Source organism: Zosterops lateralis, assembly GCF_965231275.1.
Source record: "Zosterops lateralis genome assembly, chromosome: 3".
NCBI lineage: Eukaryota > Metazoa > Chordata > Aves > Passeriformes > Zosteropidae > Zosterops > Zosterops lateralis.
The window spans coordinates 44,127,815-44,151,541 of NC_139764.1; the positions used below are offsets into that span (position 1 = coordinate 44,127,815).

Genomic DNA, 23,727 nt, shown 5'->3' on the forward strand with positions numbered 1-23,727 from the left:
TAAGACCAAGAAATCATCAGGTAATACACACAGGAGAAAGTAGAAGAACTCTACACTTGTGCTACTCACCCGCGATGCCTTTGCGCTTTTGGAACATTGCGCGCTGCGGTGCCGAGGGCGCCGGGGCTGAGCTGGCCTGCTCCTGAGCATCTTGGCTTGCTGTGGTTTTTATTAATTCAATGGCTGCTTGAAGAACTCTTAACTGCAGAACGACTGCCATATCTAGAGAGAGAGAGGCAGACAAAGTATACATGACATGCTTTATGCATCTTCAGGAATTTTTACCAGATGTTTGGAACAAGTAAAAGCACAAAATGTGTCAAAAGCTATAAAACTCTAGATTCCACAGGAGTAACACAAAGTCACCACACTATTCCACAGATGCAGATGCTACAGAAATGAGTTCTAATAGAAAAGCCATTGAATTTGGTTACTCTAAAACAAGCTAAATGAAACTGTAGAGAACGTTTTCATTTAAATATCCTTAAAGAACTTTCACAGTCACTGTTTTTTAAGATTAGCAGTACACAATTCTTGACCACGGAGCAGGCTCCTAAGGGAAACTACTAATTTGAGAGCCACTTAGAAGAGAAAGATTCAGCACCAGAAACTCCCCCTTCTCCCTCAGCAGGAATATTAAACAAAAAACAGTGGGGAAGGGATTTACTTTTCCAGTCCCATGATCCCAAAAATTAGCAGACAACTTACTTTGCATCCTTGCATTTTTACTATTTTGGAGATGACCCAGAAGCACAATGAGGTCTTCAATAACACGAAAATATTGAGAACCTGAGGAGCTGCAGGCATGAATTGCAACTGCTACCAGCAGCTGTTGTATATCGCATGCAAGTAACTTGTAGTCATTCAAGGGAATGCTGCAAACAAAGTTGTAGTTACCAGAAACATAACAATTCTAGTAGATTGTAGCTCTTAACAAGAACTCATTATTATTCCCCCTGCTACTTTTGCCAACTGTACCTAATATTATATTGTATTTAATATAAAACGTATTGCTGAAGACTAGAAAATTATAATTCAAGACATTTCTTTAGCGTTAACTTTGGCAGATTGGATGCCTGCAAATTTTTGAGGCATTCTAATATTGAGTGCAGCACAGTTTTATTGGAAAAGAAATCACATATTACTATCAGATTTTTAAAATAAAGAACAAGTCTGAAATCCTATATTTCTCAGAAAAAATATCAGGATTATCTCATTTTGTAATTATGCTGAACAAAAACTATATTGAGGAAAAAAGGAACGTTTTCCATTTCTTCAGGATACCAACTGATGAAATAAAATAACAAAACCCTGTCTCTCCTTTATTATCTGTATAACCTTTTCTAAAGTATGGCATCTTTATAGCTAATAAAGTCATTGAAGTTACTCAAAATCTCAAATATTAAATCATAGGCAGTACAGGAGAGACTTTTCTTCAGTTTTGATATTGGCCATAGATACAGTGGAATGCTACCACTTCCTGGGCCTTTATCTTACTGTTCAGTTTTATTAAGAAAAGCAGTGAAAGTGCAGACAGCATGACAAACTCACATTTTAAAATGTCATTTCACTTGAATATTTAAGGTATGGAAAGAACATTTTATATTCCATTATTTGAACTGACTAAACATTAACTTAGAGGTATAAAGCTGAAAACCTCAAACCTATTTTGCACATGCTCTCTGATAATTTCAATAAGTAGAAAAAATACAATACAGTAATTTCTTGCTAGCCTTAAGGCTGTGCCTAGAATATTTGACAGCAACAGAAACAATACTCACTTTGTTTCCAGTCCGTTGAGAGCAGCCAGTGTATTACACAACACATAGAGCAAACCATTATCAAGCAGTAGGTCTGCAACTTTGGAGCAGGAATTTATGATTTGCAGGAGTAAACAGAAGCAGTTATGGAGCAGAACATTATCATAGAGAGAATTCTCTATGAGACCCAGAACAGGAATGACACACCATTTTCGAAAGAGTCCAACATTCTTGACATCTTCCAGATCAAATCTGTTAACAGAAATATGAGTAAATGACATCCTAAAGAACAATCTGATAACAAAAACAGTGCATGCAACTGGAATACTAGTTACGTACCATATGCTCATATTTTGGCAAAGATGCCCATGATAATTTCCTACATTTAATTGTAGTAATGATACCTATCTATTAAAAAATCCAGTAAGAGAAAAGTAAATTTTTCATAGAGCCACAAAGAAATGAAGTGCCTAAAAAGTAAATCTGATGTTTCAGCTAGCTACCAATTGTCTACAACACAGACTTCATGAAAAGAGAGAGGTTTTTAATCAGTGTAGAAAAATGTTGCATCACTCTTTCAACAGTCACTATTATAACTAACACAGACACTATCATGAGAACAGATACAGCTTGTCATCACTAAAACAATATACTGACTGGCAGCAGGTTTGATATCCTATATCCCCCCCACTGCTGAAGTTTAATTAAGTTTGGCACTTGGCTTATAGTGACTGTAGAATTCAAAGTAGTGCTTCAGACCTGTTTTATTTGTGCACTAAGAAACTGCATTACTATTACAAGGTTATCAGCCCATCATGTGACTATTATACATAATCCTAAAAATTTGAGACATTAGAATTATCTTTCCAGCCCCATAATAAATCCTGAAGAAGTAGTAGTTCTCTGCCTTGGGGCAAACTAAGCAGCCATGACTAAATATTGCAGTTAAACAAGAATAGTTTTTGAGTGGTGAAGATCAAGTCAAGAGGCAAAAGTAATTTGTCTACAAATCCTGCAGAGCCAGCAATTGAGAAGGAACTTTTTGCAAGATTTTCCCAATGATTATATTTACACATGTGATTTCTGTACAAACATTAAGTAGTGAGACTAATTCTAAAAAAAATCATTTCCTTATACAGCTGTCTGTTTAAAATTTGGACCCAAGACAAGGAAGCAGTTGTGGCATCAAGATTTTTCTTTAATTACGTACCAAAATCCAAGAGGAGAAGTCAAGTGACTACTACTTAAAACTTCTAAGGATACAAATCAGTTTCATGTAGGATCAGAGACAACAGAGAATTAAACTGATTACATGACATTTGAGTTCAAGGCCTCTGAGGCACTCAAATTCTGAGTGTTTAACAAGATCCCAGCTGACAGCCTCCATCAGATGAAGTTGCTTACAAACAATGTAAGGGCCACACAATAGCCCTAAGGATCTGAATATATTTCAATGTTAAACAAGTAAAACATACCAAAATAGTTCTGGAGGGACCTTTCTTATGGTTATTGAGCAGCAAAGTGAATTTCTTGTAACTCACCAATTGTTACAGGACATAAAAGCAAAGCATTACTTACTCTTCATCCAAGCCAACAGAGCGGCCAAAAAGCATTTCCAAAAAGCATTCTACAACTTCCTGAGTCCCCTGATGAAGATACAGCTGGTTGGCTAGCAAAGAAAAGCCACGATTCTTTAAGAATTTCTCCTTCTGCTCCCTCCTTGCTCTGTTGAAATATGCATCCAACAACTAAAAATAAATGCATAATTATGGTGTAAGAGTTAAACACTTAATATAACTGCCCTGAAAGTTAAATTGTTGTCTGTGATTGAAATAATTTTCATTAAAATTCAGGACTGCAAACATCAATTATACTATTGCAGCTGCAATCTACACTGTCCTTGTTAAAATCAACATCTGATAATATATTTTTGATCTGAACATTTACGTTTTTCATCAAGTTTGAGGCAGATGAAATCACACACAACAGTTAGCAAATGCATACCTAAATACTCAAACTTTTTATATTTGTTCAATCTTGCACTTCAGTATGCAAATGCATGCATGACATTTGGTCTCAATAAAGCCATACAGTCATTCTTTTTCAAATTAAAATAGAAATCTACTTCATGTTTTTTATCTACATAATGTCATCATACAGAAACACTGTCCTTAATACTACAAAAATCTCTGAAAACATTTTGAAGCTTCAAGTCCATCTTCAGTCCACGAATGTGTGAATGACTCCTCAGAATAACTCAAAGTCATCTCTGTTACAAGTCAAACTAAGGTGCAAGCACTTTTTTACACACTGCATCATGTTTTGTGTCACTGACTTTTTGCATTGTTGCTTCCATTTACAATGGTAATGTTATCATAAGCTCTTAAGGCCTTTGGCTTACACTAGAGATTGTATTTATCTATTCAAAGAGTCTGTTTATATTGCTTTGTGATTTGTTTGGTTTGGGTTTTTTTAATTCATAGGGTGAAATCTTATCTTAAAACTCAGAAATTAATGTAAAAAACTGAAGAAAGCTAAACAAAAAATATTAAAACCCCATCACATTTCCAACATGTTAACTATGCTGGTTCACATCTTTTTAGGAGAAAACATTTGATATTAGGCCTACTTTAATGACTCCTTGTTGTATGAGAGGAGATGGGTGGTTCACCAGAACTATAAGATAATCAGGTTGGATAAGTTTGTCCATCACATCTTCTAGCATGATATCTGGTAGGATTAGGAGAACTCCACGCAAGAGGTCATATAATCCACAACAGATAAGGACAAGATAGTCTTCTGCACATCTGAAAACAGGAATATGTTTTATCACACCAGGAAAGATTAAAAAACGCGAAACTGCAATTCTTGAGGGACAGGAAGAGGGTTCGGGTTAGAAATTTGGAAGACATAATTTCTCCAATACTCATTAACACTTATTTTTAGATGGCAGGTAGTAAAAACAATAATCTGACCAGAACTACTCTTTTTGTGAGCAGTTCCCACTTTTACTGTACATAGCAAAAATCCTGATTTTTAAAATTTGTTACGTAAATACAGTAAAAACTGAAACAACAGAACATTTTATATTCTAAAAGCTTAATAAATTTGTGTATGACAGCCATTGAAAACATTCCCTTATTTTTCAGACTTTGAATTTTTATGGAATAGCAATAAAGAGCAAGAACTGTGAAATTAAAGTTCATGTTAATTTATTATTTTATGTGCTTACCTGTCATCAGGGCTTTCAGATGGTTTTGGGGTACTGTCATTAGCTGAAGAAAATGCAAGAGTGTCCCAGTCTTCAGGAAGAACATTCTTGTCAGCCAAGCTTGGCCAGCGAGCAATGGCTGATGATGCTCCAAGAACAGAGAATGCCAAGCCCAACCCGGCAAAATTACTCTGGCCTTTCTGAAATGAAGGCAGCCCTTTCAGATTGTCTGGACGACGCAGCGATGCCTCAGCTGCACCAGCACCACCAGCAGCTTCATTACATTTCAGGTCTGTATCAGCTTCTTTACTCTCTAATGCATTCTCAGATAACTCTACTTCTTTTGCAATATCCTCAAATGTTTCAGCAGATGTTAGCTCCGAGTCACAAACTGTTTTTGCAGACTCACAGCTGCTAAGGAAGAGCTCTTCCTGTACTCTCTTTATAGTTTCAGAACTTTCTACAAAACCAATTCTACCCTGGAGATCAACGTAGTCACGCTCACTGAGGATCTGCAGGTCATCAACACTGCTTCCCATTCTTTCAGTCAGTCTTTTTCTATGAACTCGGGGTGAGCAAGTTGGTGATGCTGGTAAGCTTCTGGAAAGCCTTTTTGGTGCCTGAGAGCTTGTCTTCTGCTGTGCACTAGCCTTGGAAGTGGTCCCTAGAGAAATAAGGATATCTTCAGCGTTCCTTTCACACTAAAACCCAGCTTTTCTCAATGTTACAATCTTCATCTATTTAAAACTGTAGTGAATCAAAGATTTTTTTATGTGCAAAACTGATTCAGTGCCTAACATTGCCTGCCTAGCTCAGATTTGGTTAATCAAAGTAGAGATAGTAATAGATAGGATCTATGGCAGATACTCAGCCATATATTTAGCAAGTCACAAATATGAAAGAAATAAAATGGAAAGTAATTTCTGCCAATAAACTGGAGTTTCTAAATTTAAGTTATGATCCTTTCACCTAACCCTCAGCAGGAACTTTTATAGAATCACAGAGAGTGGAGGGCACATCTGGAGATGTCTACACCAGAATGCCTGTTCAAAGCAGGCCCAAATAAAGCAGCTTATTCTATTTGGAGCTTCGCATAAGAGGTCCAATCTGCAGTGTTTCAGTGGAAGTCAAATTACTACTCAGCAACTCTCTAGCACCAAAGTTTTTACACATACTTCAAATTTAGAACAAATAACTACGTGTTTTAATTAACAGTGCTTGCTTTTTACTGCATATTTTGATCTGAAATGGTCAAACTTTCAAAACATATTACAAGTCTTAACAAAATACAGTTTTAAGAGAGAAAGATGTCTGTATACAAGACCAGTAGTAGTTCCCTGTCAGTCTAGGAAGAGGAGAATTTTTTCATTCACAAGTATTTTGAAAACTACGCATCAGTTAGTACTAATGCAATGATGATGCATTAGGAATGTATTTTTTATGAGAAATATATGAATATACATACACACCCACCAACACAGCCAGTCCAAGGTGGCCTTCACAACACAGTGGAGAGCTACACAGCTGCAAGTGTTACAGTCAAGTTTTCACACACACTAGCAGGTAGTACAACAAATTGCAAACCCACATGCAGGTACCAGGTTACTTAACACACATACAAGTTCAGATATTTTATGGAATCATATAGTGTCAAGGGGTTGGAATGGACCTTTAAAATCTTCTAGTCCCAGCACCTTCTGCCATGGGCAGGACACCTGGCACTAGACCAGGTTGCTCAGAGCTTCAGCCAGCCTGGCCTTGAACACTGCCAGGGTTGGAGCATCCACAGCCTCCCTAGGCAACTTGTTCCAGTGTCTTGCTACCCTCACAGTTAAAAAATTTCTTCCTACTATCTAACCTAAATTTCCCCCTAAAATGTCTTCCTACTATCTAACCTAAACTTCCCCTCTTAATTTGTACCCGTTACTTCTTGTCCTATCACTATTATAGCTCCTGATTTAAGATAAGGTTATATAAATTATACATCATTTATATTTATTTGGAACATCAAATTAAGAATCACAAACACTCAAACATCTATTTTCACAAAAAATTATGTTGAGTATTTCTCTGGTACACGTGAATAATCTCTAATCAAAACCAATAATTTGGTAATACTGATATTAAAAAAGTACTAAAAGTACTCATTTAGAAGAATAAGATTTCGTACATTTTTCCATATGGGAAAAGGATTGATTCCACACACAATTTAGTACTGTACAATTTAGTACAATTCTTCATAACACTTCTTTACTAAAAAGACTTAAAAAACTTGAATAAACATTGTTTGAATTGAAGTAGTGCTTGAAGACTCAATTTCCTTTTCCTAAACACAGTAGCAAAAAGACATCAATTGTAAAAGGTATTACATTGTGATATCCAGAATATAGCCAGTCACACACAATCTGAAATATATGGATGGATGTTAGGGATTATAAAAGACAAAGAAAACTGTCTTAATGCTTTCTGCCCGGATAAGACAACTGCCTACGGCTCACTACTTCAACTGCTGCCTGGTCAGGGTACTCTCATACATCTCTAGCAGGTCTGTTTTACAAATTAAATGATTCTGCTTATCTGGTCCTCTTCACCGCCTGAGCCATCAATGTGGTAATTTGTTTCAACTTAAGAATGAAGAGCAGTTTAGGTAGCATGTTCTATTCCATCCTTCTTACTCTGCTGTTCAGGCATCAAGCTCCAAGGGACAGAGGGAGCTTTATAAGAAGTACCTGTAGGAAAGTAACACTTCGAGGCACTTTAGTAATTTGCCAAAAGTGGTAAATTTTACCTTCCAGTGGTAAAGCTGTAAATCCAGTTGGAGATGTTATCACAAATGCAGAATTGTCTACTGACTTCCCACCACTGCTGGAATTTCTCAGGTACCTAAGTGATTCAACTTTCTCCTGGAAAATTTTGCCATCTAGAAAGAAAAGACAAAAGGGAAAGTTATGTAAAAGCTTTCTCTGTTTGCACTGTTGATAAATTAGACTCACAGTAGTCAGCATCAAACTTTAAGAAAGTTAAAGGCATAACCACCAGAGAAATTATCTATGGCTATAGACAGAAGAAACCTCTCCAAGTAAACCAAGTAAACAGTCTAACTGTAACCTGTTTCAGAAAAGTAAAAGTAAGAAAAGTTTACACTATTAAGTCCCAACAGTTCAATAATTTTTAATATATTGCCATAGTCATTAAAATACAGCAAAGTATTTTTTAAAATATTAGTTTATGACCAGATTTTTATCTTATTGTTTATCTAAATGTGGCATATTTACCTATGTGCAGGGAAAAGTAGAAGTTGGTAGGGTTGTGACAAACATATGTATTAGTGGGAGGGTGAACTGCTAAGAGGAAATTGAAAACCAGTGTCAGCAATTCCAGGTCTGGAGGAGAACCAAGTACTTCTTCAATTATTTTCACAAATGACCTGCAGACCTCCCGAGGCAGGGATGCAAGGTGTCCCTCTTTATGCTCCTAGAAAGAAAGTATAGTACAACTGTAAGCTACTTGCAATTTTAATTTGACAAACTGTCTTTTTTAAAAAAATTGTCATGATGCAGTAGAAAATAAAAGAAACTCACCTAATAAAGCTATATTATTTAATTTTGAGAGGAGCTACTGTATGTCCTGAATGTTATCCAAGTCCATCATGCACCAAATATTACATGTTACGCAAGCTGATTTTTAGAAAAAACTACTATATTCTCCATACTATACTGCTCTGCCACGAAATGCTGCAACTTTAAGACATGAATCACCATTGAAAGTATGGTTTATTGGATTACATATTTGTAGAGAAATTAATGGTTGCCAATACCAGTACTTCAAACGTATTAATGAATTTCTGAACAGTACCACACTGAGCCTTCTGTATTTCCACTTCGGTAGTCATTTTTATAAACATACACATTTGAGATCAATGTGATAATTATATTTATAATTTCAGCTTAATCAAGCATTCTATATATTTTAACAACGGCTACCTGAAAAAAATCTATTAAAAAAATATGGACTTTTGAACAAAACTTCAAGAAACTTGTGGGAAACCTCACTGAAAGGTGAGCATGGTGAGTGTCTTGTTTCTTTTCAATTTTGCTAAATCTACCTCCTTTTTTGAGACCCAAGCACCTTAACTGAGACTACTGTGGGAAAAGATTAAATGAGGTTAATTTAAGTAAGTTTTTCCAAAGAGAATGGCTTATATAGTTTCACCTTCATTCCATCAGCCCCCACAAAATTGCCAAATCATTGACCAATTTGAGTAGTTTTTTAATTAAGAAATTAATTTGTTGCCCAATATGCAAAATTACAGGAGAAACATTATGAAACATTCTGTGTCTAGCCATTTGCACTAATATACGATTTCAGAAGTTAACTATATTATTTACAAGTTCCAAAAGTAGGAAAAAATGAAGAAACTAAAAATTGACAGATACTAAAATGAGCAAAATTTTTGTTAAAAAATCATTAAAAGAGGAAAAAACCCAATAAATGCATTCCATGTGCTGAAGTGAGAAACTCAGAATAAAAAGGAATATAAGAAAAAATAAAGAGTACAAGAAAAAATATTACAATGTATATTTTTACAAATAGATACATGCATTATAAACAGGAAACCACTTCAAAACCATGTTCTTAAGAAGTGTATCAAAGGAGTGAGGCATTTCTCTAAATCCCTTTCTGGCATAGCTGTTTCCATGCCAGGGAGGAAGCTACTACTGTACCAAAACTTTGAGATGAGTGCTCAGACTGAGCACAACAGGCAGGCTGCCCCATTAGCTCTGATGAGACACAGCACAGACAGATACCTGCACAGTATCTGGTTTTCAGTAAAAAGACAAGAATCAGCAAGAGACATCATCTTTCTATATAAAAGGGACAGTTCACTGCAGCTCCTGCTGGTCTATGGCTGTGTAGAGCCTGTTTCCAGATCACACCACATGGTTACAGCAGTAAATGGAGCACCCAGTAGGGAACTGTACCAGTTTACAGCAACAATGCCTATTGAAGATGGAAGTAGTCTGGACCGTCTACTCAACTTCTGCTACAGAATTTGGCCTCTTCTACCCCATCCTCCCCAAATAAAAACGAGTATTTGCCAAGCACAAAGTAGGATTTCAGTGTGGAAGTACCTGCAGAACCTGACAAGTTAAGAGGAAGTGATGGACCACTTGAGCTTTCAATAGCTGTTTAATGTTAAACATCTGCTGGTGATGGTTAGCTCTGATGAGGATTTCTAGAGCTGATAACAGGGTTTCCCAAACACCTTGCTGAAAAACAAGAAACAGGAATTTAGCTTCAAAAATATATTTGTGAGTCTACATACTGAGGAAAAAAAAACAAACAAGAAACACAACAAAGTCAAGTTAGTTTTACACCTAAGATGATGAGTACATGAGTGCAAGTGATCAAGTCAGAACAGGTTGGAAACTAATCACAAAAGTCATGCTCGTACAAAATTAAGCATATTTTAATGATTAAGCTAAAAAAATTACTTGTCTAAAATTACTTTTGTACGTTCTTAGGTATATTAACCCTGAAGGGTTATTTTCAACAGTTTAACTCCAAAAGAAAACAGGTCCTCAGTTTTTCCACAAAAAAATTATGAATTCAATTAAGAAGTCATATGCATACACAGCACATTTACAGAATATGATATGGTAAGGCTACCTCCATCATTGATCATAGGAGATTGATATTACAAACAGCTATTCAAAGAAAAATAAGGAACATTAATTTTAGAAAATTGTAGTCATTAACTAACTACTACTACTCCAGTTACTACTATGTAATGGGAGAAATTAATTTCAGACTTGATAATACTTTTTTAAAAAATATTGACTTCTAGACCTGAAGTATTTCCAAAATTAAGCATTTACCTTTGCTTTAGACCATATCTTCCAGTCAAGCAGCAGCTTTTCTAGCAACTGGACATCTTGAATAACTGCAGTAGAATCTGGGTCAAGCTGGAATTGCCCATTTTCATTTATATAGAGAATCTCATCACTACAGCATCCTTCAAGAAGAGTCTTAAAAAAAAGGGTGGAATTTTTTTTTGAGTATCAAAACAAAGCACTTCAATTTTACCCAATTTACAAAAAAAAAAAATTAAAATCCTTAAAGCGACAGCATACTCTTGATAGGAAAGACCTGGTCAACACCAATCTTGCTCCAAATCAGTGTTTTGCCTTTGTAAAATCAGCTTCAAATGCACAATTAAAATCTCTGGGAAGTTTCTAGATTCGTCCTAATATTAAGCAAAATATCAGCTTTAAAAGAGGACTTTACCTTCAGCATACGAAACCCAACAATGCACTTTGGTTTGATCAACACCCGACGGATCATAGAATAACCATTACAGTTGTCCATCTCCTGTATCCTCTGTTGATTGTATTTTGTTAAAGACAGTATAAGCTGTAGTGCTAAAGCTTGGGTGTCTTCACAGCTGCTTATCTCTACTACCTGAGGAAAAGGCAATTTAAGACAGTTTAAGTGAGAAACACCTAGAAAAAAGCTTTGCTGCACTTCTACATAACTACTTACAGATTAAATCTCTTCTAAAGCATTTGAGATTATGTACCTAATCTTCATTTTGTCTGTGTGTACATTTAGATATACTTCAAGTGATACTTTCTACTGTGCTAAATTATGATCTGCTAAGGAAATACAAGAATTCCTTTCCAAGAAAAAAATCTGTTCTAAATAAATTTTAAGTAGAAGGTACTTGCCATACTACAGAGTCACAAGGTTGTGAAATACATGAGCCACTAATAAGAATAAACTGCCCTGAAAAAAAGTATTTTTCTGAAGTGGCTAAGCTATAAAAAAAAAGGTTTCCGAAATTCTAGACTAAATCTAGCTGTAAATGTCAAACATTAAAGTTTTATTTTATCCATAAAGAGACTAGCAATTTTATAGATGAAGACCATAAATCCTTTTTCCCCTTTTTGCTTTCCACAATTCTTGAATCCCAAGAGCAACTAGTAATTTTACCAAAAACATACAAGAATGAAATCTCACATTGATGGGATTTCAGATCCTGTAGGTTCTCTTCACATGTACCTGTTAATTCTGCTGCACTTACACATTTATACATCTGTACTATAAGACTTGTATTGTTTCACAGCTGATCTATTGTTTGCTTGCCATACTGATACAAACGGTCTTCAGTAGAATCTATAGCAAATACTTATCATAAATTTACATAATAAAATAACATGGATTAGCATTTTCACCTCAGATTTCACTATCAGTGGTGGAATTACAACAGGCAGTGTCTTTATAACTATATTCTAATGTGCATTTGTTACTACTCTCACCATACCTTTCAGAGCAATACCAGAGGCATATAAACCAGACAAGTCTTATGCCTACAGTAGAGTTTTGAATTAACTGTAGTACTTCAGAGACTGCTAGCACAAAGACTGGCCTCTCCATGTACAGGTCACAGTTAAGCAATAACTAAATTAGGGCCTTACTATTTTTCAAATAGCAACTTTTCTTAGGATAAGCCTTTGAACATGGCTGAACAGTTATTGCCAAAAAGCTCTCACTATTCACTAAATAAAGCTTTGCACACCATGTAGTTTCATTTTTATTCATACTTGCATTGTGAATATCCTGTGGTTAAAGTGGTTAAAGATACGCAATGAATTTAGGTGTCTCAAAATCAGAGACAAAAAATAAAATCAGTTCTAAAATATCCCTAAAAATAACCTCCCTTGATATTTAAAAGCCCCACTTCTAAACCAGAATGTAACACCCCATCTTATACACTGGCAAAAAACAAAAACCATAATGCAACAGAACTGTAATTACATTTCCAGTTTACGACAACCTGCATGATGCAGCCTTATACCACAGGTATTTTCCACAAGTTTTCTTTAACAGAAAAGCAACACAGGCAGACTTTTAGCAAGGGAGCTAGAATAATGTGATTTTCTACCCAAGATACAAGGAAAATTTTATACTGGAGAACACATATACGCATCCCTCTCCTCCAGCCCCCTTACCCTAGCAAAGAGGAAAACAAATGCACCAGTGCCTCCAATTTCATGTAGTATACTCTGGAGAGTTTTATATTCAACTGGCTGAAGTGCTTTTAGGTGATGAGAGTCCAATGCATTGCTCTGAACTTCTTTCAAACTGAAAGGTCTCTGAGAAGGTACAGTTTTCACTTGACCTTTCAGTCTAATGACAGGCTCATATATGGTGTACTGACCAGGGCAGCTTGTGGTGTAAACAACAGCAAGACTCTCCTGGAAAGAAAAAGGAGTTTAATTTTTTTTTCTACCAAGGACACAAAAAGCAAGTCACCTAACAGCAAGTAGTAACAACTTTGGCAGTTCATTTCTACTTTACCATTAACATGCACTGAGGTTGCATCTGGATGCATGTACATTAAAATGCAACAGGATTCCCAAATCTCAGCAAACACATGCAATAGCTAAAGCACAGAAAATTAAGAAAATGCTAAGAAATTTCATCAAGAATCTTCCTCTCATCACCTGAAAACTTACATAACTGTTTTGTATAAAAAAACAAAGTTACTGGAAAATTTGAAATAAAATGGTCATATAAGGAGTTTCCATTTCTAAAACGGCAAATCCAAAATACTGAAGTTTTAAAAAAATCTTTTCCAGCTTTTTGTTTTAATTCTATTCTTCAACCAGCTTTACCATAAGAGAATCTCAAAGCAAGTTTCATTAATGAAGAGACTTAAACCAAAACCAAAGCTCCTATGGAAAGTAGCTAACTTATTTTCACTGAAACGTAAAATCATCTTATTTGGAAGGTTATTTAAAATAGAGAAATAATTTCACTTAAGGAGCTTGCACTCTATGCAAAAGTGCAAAGATTAATTTATCACTTGAGCACATGGTTCTTCTCTCTGCCTATCTGGTGTTCTGGAAGGCAAAATAAGCTTATAAGATGCATGACTGATTTGTTAAGCTGTTATCCCATTCATTTCTTCTTAACCTATTCAAAATTTAGTACCATTGTCCACAAGGATCACATCCAGACATAATGAGCCTTTGCCTACAGCTATAAAATGAAATCAGAAAAATCCCTCTAGTGGGAACAATTCATACAGCAGGAATTACTAGTGTATGAATTCCCAGAATATAGCAGGCTTCACTGATAAGCAAGTTTTATTATATACTTCTTCTAGCAATAAGTATATTTACACCTGCATCTGGAAGGGCTGTTTCAGTCAGGAAAGATGAGAAAAGCAGTATCTGCCAGATGGAAAATTACTTTTCAGCCAAACGTGATGCAAGCTTGCTTCCTCCAAAATCTTCAAGGAATTTGGATTTATTCTTTTTCTTCCTTACAGCTAGATAAATCCTCATTTCTTAATCTTAAAGGTTAATTTAGCAGTCCTTGGCTGTTTGACAGTAATGGAGGGAAGAGCTATGTATCCATCCTAGAGTTTCAGGAGGCGCGTGTTTATCCACTATGATTTCATGTGCAGGATTATTTATAGAGGTTGGAACACCTAGAAATTTTCAGAACCCAACTTAAAGCAAGATGAAATGGTCACCTTGTGTGGAGTTCAGCTTCCATTAAAAGAAGTAGGAAGAGCCCTGCAATGATCTTAATGAGAAGAGGATTTGACCCTCTCTGCTTTGATCAGATAAAGCACTTTGGGAGACAGCAGGAAACATGTTCCCACTTTCTTAATCTGTTCTAAAAGATTAAGGACCATTTTTAAGTAGAAACTTACAATTAAAACCCCAACATCCACTTCCTTTTTTGTCATGAAGAGCTCCTTAATTTGTTCACATTGTAGAATCTCTTTACTTATGTACTTTGAGCAGTCAGTAAATGTTTTGCCATATTTACAAGGCATTACAGATGTGAAGTCTGGGCCGCAGGTGTATAAATAAAATGCTTCCTCTGGTCCAATATTTGCACCTAAAATCAAGAAAATAATCTGTTAACTCTTTACTACACAATAAGGCAAAATTCATACATTGGCTAGTAGGATCAGAGAGTTTACAAGGAATATCACCAACTGGATTTTGTAGGCTCTGATGATAAAACAAGCAGTGCAGCCTAATGCTTGCTATTGGCTACAGTAGCTCAGTGACTTCTGAACATCACAGGCCAGATTAGTTCAGTGGCAAAGGCAACTGAAACCAAGTCAGGAAAATGATTTGCATGAACTGAAGATCAACATCTCTGACTAATTTCACATTTTAAAATGAAGAAGTCATCTATCTGAGCTTCCTCAAAGCTTTCAAAGCATAGCAAGATTACAGATAGCAGCAACATGCTGCATTGTCTTGGAGACTTGGCAGTGACTGAGCAGGATGCAACAGCAACAGCTCACTACACGTGACAGAAGGGAAAAAAAGCCCATAGGAAGTAGAAGACCAAATGAACCTTCCTCCCCTTTCTGGGCAGCACATCTTGGGTCATCTGTGACCTGAGAACACAAACTCAGAAGAAGCATCCAGAAGGACCCAGGTCTGATGTGTGGGTACATGACAACTGTACAGCAGCAAATCCAGGGCTCTCTGGACACATCAGTTATGCAGGCACATGGCACATGGCAACTAGACCATATAGATTCTACAGGTTACATTTATGACAAGTTTCTTGCCTATGGCCCACAAATACATCTACACACACAGGACCTGCATGCACCACACATCCTGGGCAAACTGATCTCACTTGTGGAGCAGTTCTGACTGACATCTGAAATGCCAGGTGACAAAGCAGCAGGGTTCCAGCCTTCAGCATTAAGCAAACACCCAGAAGTACAAGATAGGACTTCCCAAGGAAGGAGAATTATATATCTAAGAAAACTCCAAAGTAACACTAAGTCCCAGAAATAAGCATGCTTAACTCCGAGCATTCAGTTGTACAGATTTTATTAACTTTTTAACATGCTTTACGTAATTTGAAGTTAGCAAGTTAGCAGCAGGTAAGTGAAATCAGTTTTCCAGGTAAGAAACTGAGTACTTTAAGAAAAAAAAAATAGAGTAAATATCACTCTCTATTCTCTACCCCAACATATTATTTTAAAAATTTCTAAGAAAATTGCTAATTATGGCACTAAACAGAAAGCAAGAGAATATGTCAGGACACATTAGGATGTATCCAATACTGAAACACTTGTTTACATTCTCCCTGATATATTATGCTGCTAAACAGTGTATTGTTGTTTTCACTGTAAAAACTTGGCATGTTAGAAAAGGTATTAAAATAAGCCTTTGATTTTGGAGGGGAAAAAAGAAATGAGCACCTATTCAAGAAAAAAAGCATACAAAAGTACCATTAAATAGAAGTAGATTTCCAAGATCCCATCTACCCGACAATCGAAGCAGATCTTCTTGGGACGATGTGCAATGGCCAATCATGCAAAATGTTTTGTTACTGTCAGATGATAGGCTTGTTTTCCTTGGTAGCGCAAAATCTAAATTAATCTCACATTGCCTAAAAACACAAATACACAAGTTTAAATATTAGGAACTGATCAAAATTGCTATCTAAAATATTCAGCTTAGGTTTAAAATTAATTTTAATATTCAGTAGGTGAGAAGCCATGCTGTCATCAACACTAAATTACTGAAGTTCTCTTCAACTTCCAGGCACCTTAAAACTCAGTAACATAATGATATATGCATTCCAATACTGCACAGAACAGATGAATAGAGTCCCAAGCTAGGGTTGCCATAAAATCAAGTTTTCCTAGTTCTGAAATTCCTTCCTTCTTTCCTCTGACCTCAAAGAGGAGATGGTATGTAACACTACACACACTTCTAAAATACCACATTTTTTTCAATCATTTCTACTGTTTCTAACAAGTCAAAGTCCTTTGAGCATGCTAAAGCACATCATGAAAACAGTGGTTCCCAAATGCTAGAAAACACCATGTTGAAGATTTGTTTGTACCAGGAAACATTGTCAGAACTGGTGTGCTGTACAGCCACAGGCAATGAGCCTGATGCTTTCAGAAAGCATCCAATTAACTTTATGTGCCTTTACATAAACAGACTGATTGGACTGTAAAGGTCACTCAAAGCTTCCTGAAAGAGCCTAACTACTAGCAAACTAGCAACTAAATCTATATATAGAGAGACCTCAACAACTACACATGGGAGAACATTGTAGTAGTTTTAGCTTTCCCCAATATCTCCATATTTGGACTTCACTGAAGACCAGCATACACAGACTTAACACAGCCTTCACAGACTGGACTTTAGGACAAAGGGGTAAAGACTGATATTTAATAAATTCCTATTTATCTAACCAGTGAATAATTCATGGAGGCACAGGCTCACTCAACCTAGTATCAGTATCATTTAGGAGTACGGACCTTAACTTTGCAGCGGAAGTAGGACTTCCCACCATCAGTTCTTGTCTGAAATACTTACTTATTTCTTCTCTATTCATTTTTCTCAGTGGAACAAAGTGAGTGCCTTTTCTCCCACTCCTCTTAATTCCTACTTCCAACAATATTGCCAGTACCTGACCTATACTACACCTCCTGAATTTGGATTCAACCAGACACATTATGCCTACTGCTAACTTCATGTCATGGCTTATTTTGGATCTTACTGAAAATCTTGTAGTATTTGCCTCCTTCCCTTATTTGTGATGAAGAAAAGCATTGATGTCTGCACTGGTCCATAGTATAAACTTACAATTCTCAAAGTAACCCATGAATATTCTGGATATCTCTAACATTCTAAAGAATTCCTAACTGTGTAACATACTCCCTCTCCTATCCTCCTAGAAGGCTACTCAACCTTAACTGCAGCTTGTACCAAAATATTGCAGATGTTTTCTTACCAGAAACTATCTTTTAAAGAAAATAAGTACCTAGGTACAACTAATGTGTTCTTTACCTCTGACCAGAAACCCACAGAAACAGCTTTCCATGGAAATTTTTCTTGCCTTCTGGCTTCTGCAGGTATTTTAATGCCAAATGCTGCCACCTGCCCACATGGAAAACATTCCCTGGAGATTCAGCCTGTGCCAGCAGACCAGCTTTCATCTCATCATTTGGATCCATGCACATACTATGAAAACAACAGAAAAGGAAAAATGAGGGGGTGTGTTTCCATATTGGCATTTTAAGCCTCAAATCTACACATTTTGGCCTCAGTTAATTTGAGACTGCATTCCTTAATTTTGACAGGCAATTTTTTTGATCACAGTTCTATTTTTAGAGTGCTCAACATAAGCAAGGAAAATTATCACAATGCTTTCACCTTAGTTATTTAACTTGTTTGCATAAATCTACTTACATTTAAGATAAAGATATGTCCATTTTAGAGAAAAGTTGAAATCAATTTATTGAAAAACTGCAGGTGCTTTGAACACAGAAATAAAGCATTCTAAAATTGCAGTTTTAGACACATTTCAAGGATACTTAAGAATTATTTATGAGAACTAAATTAGGGCTAAAATGTGCTCAAGGTATTAAAACCAAGACTGCCCCAGTAAGTACTACATAACAGCAATTTTCACACAGCTGAGGTGTGAAAACCTACAGCTGCAAAAATCTTTTCCGTCTTCTCACATTTATTGTGTGATTTCGTTAGAACTTGAATTGCTACTTTGTGGGCAGTTATTTATAAATGACTACATGAAACACTCAAGACCAGAGCTTACCAGTTGAAGCTGATAAATCTGTATCCAATACACTTACTTGATGTTGCCCCACCAGTGTGCAAGATGTCTCTACTATAGAAATCATTTCTCTATTCTCTATCAGTATGATCCGCAAGTTGCTACTAGAGGTAACAATACAATATGTCCACAGGACTAATACACCATACCGAAATATGAATGCTCCAGTGTTCAAATCTGCCCAAACTTGTATCATCAGAGCTTTGGAACCCAGTGAAATTACATGAATACAGCCATCTTCAACAAGTTTGTCTCCCAGGCTTACATATTCCATTCCTATAGACTTGGTTTCTTCTAGAAACATAAACGTTGCAATTACAATGTAATAAAACAACGCCTTTCACAGCATATATCAAGTGTAAAAAGAAACAATTCAGGTACTGCATAGAATTGGTTTTTGTTTGGTTGAGGTGGTTTGGTTTGATTTTTTTAAAGTGTGCTGACTAATAAGCTGGATTCTTTTTAGAAACCTAGATCTCAAACAGAAACAGAGGAACTTAACATTAACTCACCACTTTACATGTTTTTGTTTGCAATATATAAATCCACTGAGCTGAATACACTCCACCAATGATGCTTTTGACATATGATATTACATTCCTATGCTGAACTAGTGTGCACCAAGAAATCTTCAGATTTTTCTTCACAAATCATCCTACCCCTAAAGCATGATCAGTATTCTTACTTTACCAAGCAAAAGCACAGATGCAACAAAAGCAACTCTAGTGAGTTCCAAGGTTCAGGGTTGGGTTTTCCCTTCCTTCTATTTAAATACAAAAAGAAGGAAAAAAAGAGTAAATGTATTCCAAGTGTTGTGAATGGGAGACACTTTAAATAAGGAATTTTCCCTTTACAAATTATAATCCAAAAGATTCTGCTGAGAACAGTTTGTGAGCATCTGAGTCCCTACAAAAATATAAACAAAAAATTATTAAACAGCTATTGGCATTTACATGGTGCACACACAAGGAAAGTTAAGAGGATTTATACTGAGTCAGCCTGAGACTTGATCATCAAGACATTAAATCAAACAAACTTGAGCAGGTTTTTTCCATAACCACACCTGCAGCATTTATTATTTTCATCATAACATGAAGTAGCATATATATTACTGAAGTTACAAATTCAATAAGAATACTACATTTCTAAGGAAACAGGCATTAATCTAATTCAAGAGCTACGGTTGGAAATGTTGTATCTCTAAGTATATGGTACAGTAGCCATATAAAAACCAGAAATACTACTACTGCTGTTTAATATCAATCATAAAATTTCAAACTTTTGTATACAGTACATAGATTAGTAATATTTGTAACCAGAATCCTTCAGTGCTACCTCAATAAAAACAAAATACTAGATCCTCACCTGTGCTGTCAAAACTGTTCTCTCTTACGGCTATGAGTCTGCTTCTCCTCTTGACTTTTTTCCCCTTTTCTGTTGAGTTTTCTGTTTCATGAGCGTACTCCAGACGAAACCACAGTGAGACACTGAAGCCATCGGACATGTGTGGCCAACAGTTTTGCCCAACCAAAGGCAAGTGAATTGGGGCTACATGCCAAGAAGAAAGCAGCTGGTGACTCAAGTTTTCACCATCTGCCTCTTTCTTGCTCTGTGACAATTTTGCTCTTTTTAGTAGTCCAGCATTTTTATTGTTGGAAGCACCAGCACATTTTTGTGAGGAACTGCTACTCAAATTTGTGCCATTCAGCAAAGGAAAGGCAAGGTATTGTAATGGATTCATATAAATATTAGTGTCTACAATCTTCAATACACCCTTGAGTAGTACCTCCTGGAAGAAATAAAACAAAAAATTAGAAAAAAACCTTGCACTCATGTTTTGCCAAGAGAAATGAGCTCATATAGCCAAACCTACACGCACTGGCAAAGCATCGGGTAGTAACTTCAACAGACTGTGGCCCAACAAAGCTTTGGTGATTTAGTCTGGGCAGATTAAACTTCAAGTTACCATGCTTAGGAATCAGCTGAAATGCAGCAGGTGGTCACTGCACAATCTTATCTCACTTCTGTTATGTGCATAAAGAGACTGCACCTTTTACCCCATGTTTTGAGGTTGGTTAAGAAAGCACACACAGGCCACAACTTTTTTATTGCATAACCAGTAACAAAGCTAGGTGAGCCATTAAGCCAAAAAATTTCTCTTGTTATTTAGCCAATAATTACAAGCTACCATTGAAAAATTGACTTGTGACTCTTTGTTTGGTTAGGTATTATTTCACACTGCACAGTAATTTTCTTTTTCTGCTTGTATTTTTCTACAGACTCTCATAGAAACCACAGAGTTATTTCAGCAGTATATCCCCCACGAGCAGTAGATTCCAGCATCTCGCCAACTAACTCAGGACACTTTTGAAAGTAATTCCTGCTGCTAAAGCATTCTCAAAATAGTGAGATGCCTCATAACTTTAAAGGAATTGCTCCAAATTCTACTGTGTTGTTGTTCTGTCATCCATAACCACAATGTCAGTCTCCTTGAGAGGATTCTTGGTTTCTTTTTCCGAAGAAAGTTCCCAGGACCAACACAGCCTTCAAAACCCTTCTCTTCTCATCTACTCTTTCCTTTTCCGGTTTTGAGAAGGAACTATTTCTACAACCATATTGTCTTTGCTCTGATCAGTTCAAACATTGCTGTGCATCTCCTTATTTCCCAAAATTCTTGGACATAAAAGAATTTCCTTTATGCTTCATTTTTCTCATTAGACCTCTGAATTTTGCTATGTGCCACTCCATACATACCGTACAAGGTGTCTTCTCCAAAAATATCCTCAGAAGAAGAGTTAGCTCTTCTGAACAGGTCTGTGAACTCATCAAGGCAACTAGCAGATCTACCAGCACCATTTGACATGCTAAAAATAAGGAGACAATAATATTGTTGAAATTGATTTTTTAAAGTTTTAAGAATTCATATTCTATACTGTTATAAGGAAAGATTAATTTGGAATTCAAAGTGTTTGTCAACAACATTTCAAATTAAGGAAGCAATAATGATTACAAGATGAATTATAGAGAGATCCAACAGCACTGCCTTAGACTATCATTCAAAATTTCATTGAATCAACCAGTGCTATGCTAAATTTTGACTCAGGTTTGCAAAATGGAGTCAAAGTCTGAGAACCAAGTGTCTGCCTTGCAAAAGGCTCTCCCCACAAAGCCACCATGGATCCAAGTCCTGGGATGGGTTTACACCACCTCCTGTTGTGAAGCTAGCTTAGGGCAAGCATTTCATCTGCTTCTACATTCTTGGATTCGCTAGCTGCTTTCCAGTTAGAAATAAAACCCAAGGCATCATCAAGATCTGGGTTACAAAGAAATTGGAAATACAGACACATTGTGATGGAATGAGAATTCATCAGCTGCTATTTTTCCAAGCAATGTTTAACACTGTTACAGTAGTGTTTATGGTTTCAACTATCATTTTAAGATCAACCAGTATTTCTTTAACTTATTTCCACTAGCTCAGAAATAACCCTATATTTACACTAAAGTTGTACAAGTTTCTTACAAGTTAAAAAAGGCAGCTGCATAAATTCACGTGCCAATGAATATCCTTTGTCAATTTTGCATTTGCATTGTTTGACTGTGTATACATTAAATTTTAAAAACCAATATTTAAGTTACTTGGACCTTTAACTTACCATGAAATCTAGATTCTGTTTGTGTCAATATATTCAGAAATCCTCCCAAAAGGTGTTTAACAGCTCCCTGTTAAAAAGAATAGGTAAAATAAATATCTGAAGAATATACACCAGCTCAAAGAACTAAAAAATAAATTATTCTAATCAATTTCTGTCTACTATTGATTTGAATGATAATTTAAATTATTTGCAATTATGGACTGTTTTTATATTTGCCAATGAACAATATTTTATGTTCCATACAGTTCAGTTGAGAAGAGAGACTCTGAATTTCAAATTATTGTCTTTTGCAGGAGGCATACATGATTCAGTTGTTAAAAGAGGTAACTATCAGAACTCCAAAGGATCATGAGGGCATGACCATTTGCACAACTAACTTCTAAAACAAACTTATGAAGAAGAAAAGCATGAAATATTATTGAGGTACATGACTCACAGTTTCTAAAAGTACACATTCAATAAGAAGTTTAGAATGCTTACATATACACAGATACAAGCAGATATCTGCCCTTTTTTCTTAAGGCTCTGACAATCATCAAATCTATCTGTAGGGATTGAACAGTCTGTAGGGATTGAACAGTCTTGATAAAAAAAAGACACCTGCAAAACTCAAAAGCTTTGTAGGACAAATACCTTTCAATAAATTACTTATCTCCTGGTAACTTAAATGCAATGCAGTTGACAATATCAGTCATTTGTACTGTTTCTCATCTTATCAAATACCATAAAAATTAAGAATATTCAAGATCACTCTATTAGGTATGATAAAATTAAACATACACAACTGCTAAACTGTTGCCTCTGTTAACAACATTTTTACCTGTTCAATAAGGAGAGTGGCATTTCTCTCCTTCTGGTTGATGATATTCAGGCAGCTTTGGAATACATGAGCAAGCACATCCAAACTTGCATTACCAGCTGAGAGCAAGTTTAATTCCAACATGCAGATTTCAGGATATATTAATTCTCCTTGATTGATGTTTTCAGCAAGGCCATTAAAATAACCTGAAACACCAGTACATCCTGGTTCTGCCTTTGTGTCTCCTCCTAAAAAGAAAGCACATGTGTCTTACTGAAACTTACTCAGCTGAATACAGCCTGCATGATTTAAGCAGAACATCCAAGGACATCCCTCCAACCTTCTCACAAGTACAAACCAAAAATAGTCACTAGGTTATAAGCAATTTTCAGAAATTAGCCTAATTTTATATTCTGCTTCAGATTTTTCTGTTTTCCTGCAAACACAGAAGGGCAGGGATCCAGTTTGTCCCATTACATGCTCTTAAACTATCCAGCTTCATTTCCTGAGAATTTGACACACATAGTAATGGCAAAACATACAGGCCATGAAACATAAAAGTAAAAGCACTGTAACAGAGCCCCAACCTTCTATACAAACTTTGAGCCTGCCAAGAAAGGAGATAAATTTAAATAATTTCATATCAAAAGGCTGGAG

At 36.0% G+C, this 23,727-nt stretch overlaps 1 protein-coding gene across 2 annotated transcripts in view; it reads right to left on the reverse strand.

The window, feature by feature from the left end:
* Positions 1-23,727, reverse strand: part of LYST (lysosomal trafficking regulator) — a 74,793-nt gene that overhangs the window by 25,650 nt on the left and 25,416 nt on the right. For both annotated transcript variants that reach the window (XM_083858435.1, XM_083858434.1), the window contains exons 9-28: positions 23,092-23,318; positions 22,272-22,338; positions 21,373-21,482; positions 19,984-20,407; positions 18,768-18,912; positions 17,832-18,005; positions 16,256-16,416; positions 14,699-14,889; positions 12,984-13,229; positions 11,260-11,433; positions 10,851-11,000; positions 10,104-10,241; positions 8,247-8,445; positions 7,760-7,891; positions 4,993-5,635; positions 4,390-4,567; positions 3,339-3,508; positions 1,782-2,012; positions 709-875; positions 70-222 (exon numbers count right to left, since the gene is read on the reverse strand). In XM_083858435.1, the coding sequence (XP_083714561.1) occupies positions 70-222; positions 709-875; positions 1,782-2,012; positions 3,339-3,508; positions 4,390-4,567; positions 4,993-5,635; positions 7,760-7,891; positions 8,247-8,445; positions 10,104-10,241; positions 10,851-11,000; positions 11,260-11,433; positions 12,984-13,229; positions 14,699-14,889; positions 16,256-16,416; positions 17,832-18,005; positions 18,768-18,912; positions 19,984-20,407; positions 21,373-21,482; positions 22,272-22,338; positions 23,092-23,318 (4,080 nt within the window). The remainder of the gene's footprint in view (positions 1-69; positions 223-708; positions 876-1,781; positions 2,013-3,338; positions 3,509-4,389; positions 4,568-4,992; positions 5,636-7,759; positions 7,892-8,246; positions 8,446-10,103; positions 10,242-10,850; positions 11,001-11,259; positions 11,434-12,983; positions 13,230-14,698; positions 14,890-16,255; positions 16,417-17,831; positions 18,006-18,767; positions 18,913-19,983; positions 20,408-21,372; positions 21,483-22,271; positions 22,339-23,091; positions 23,319-23,727) is intronic.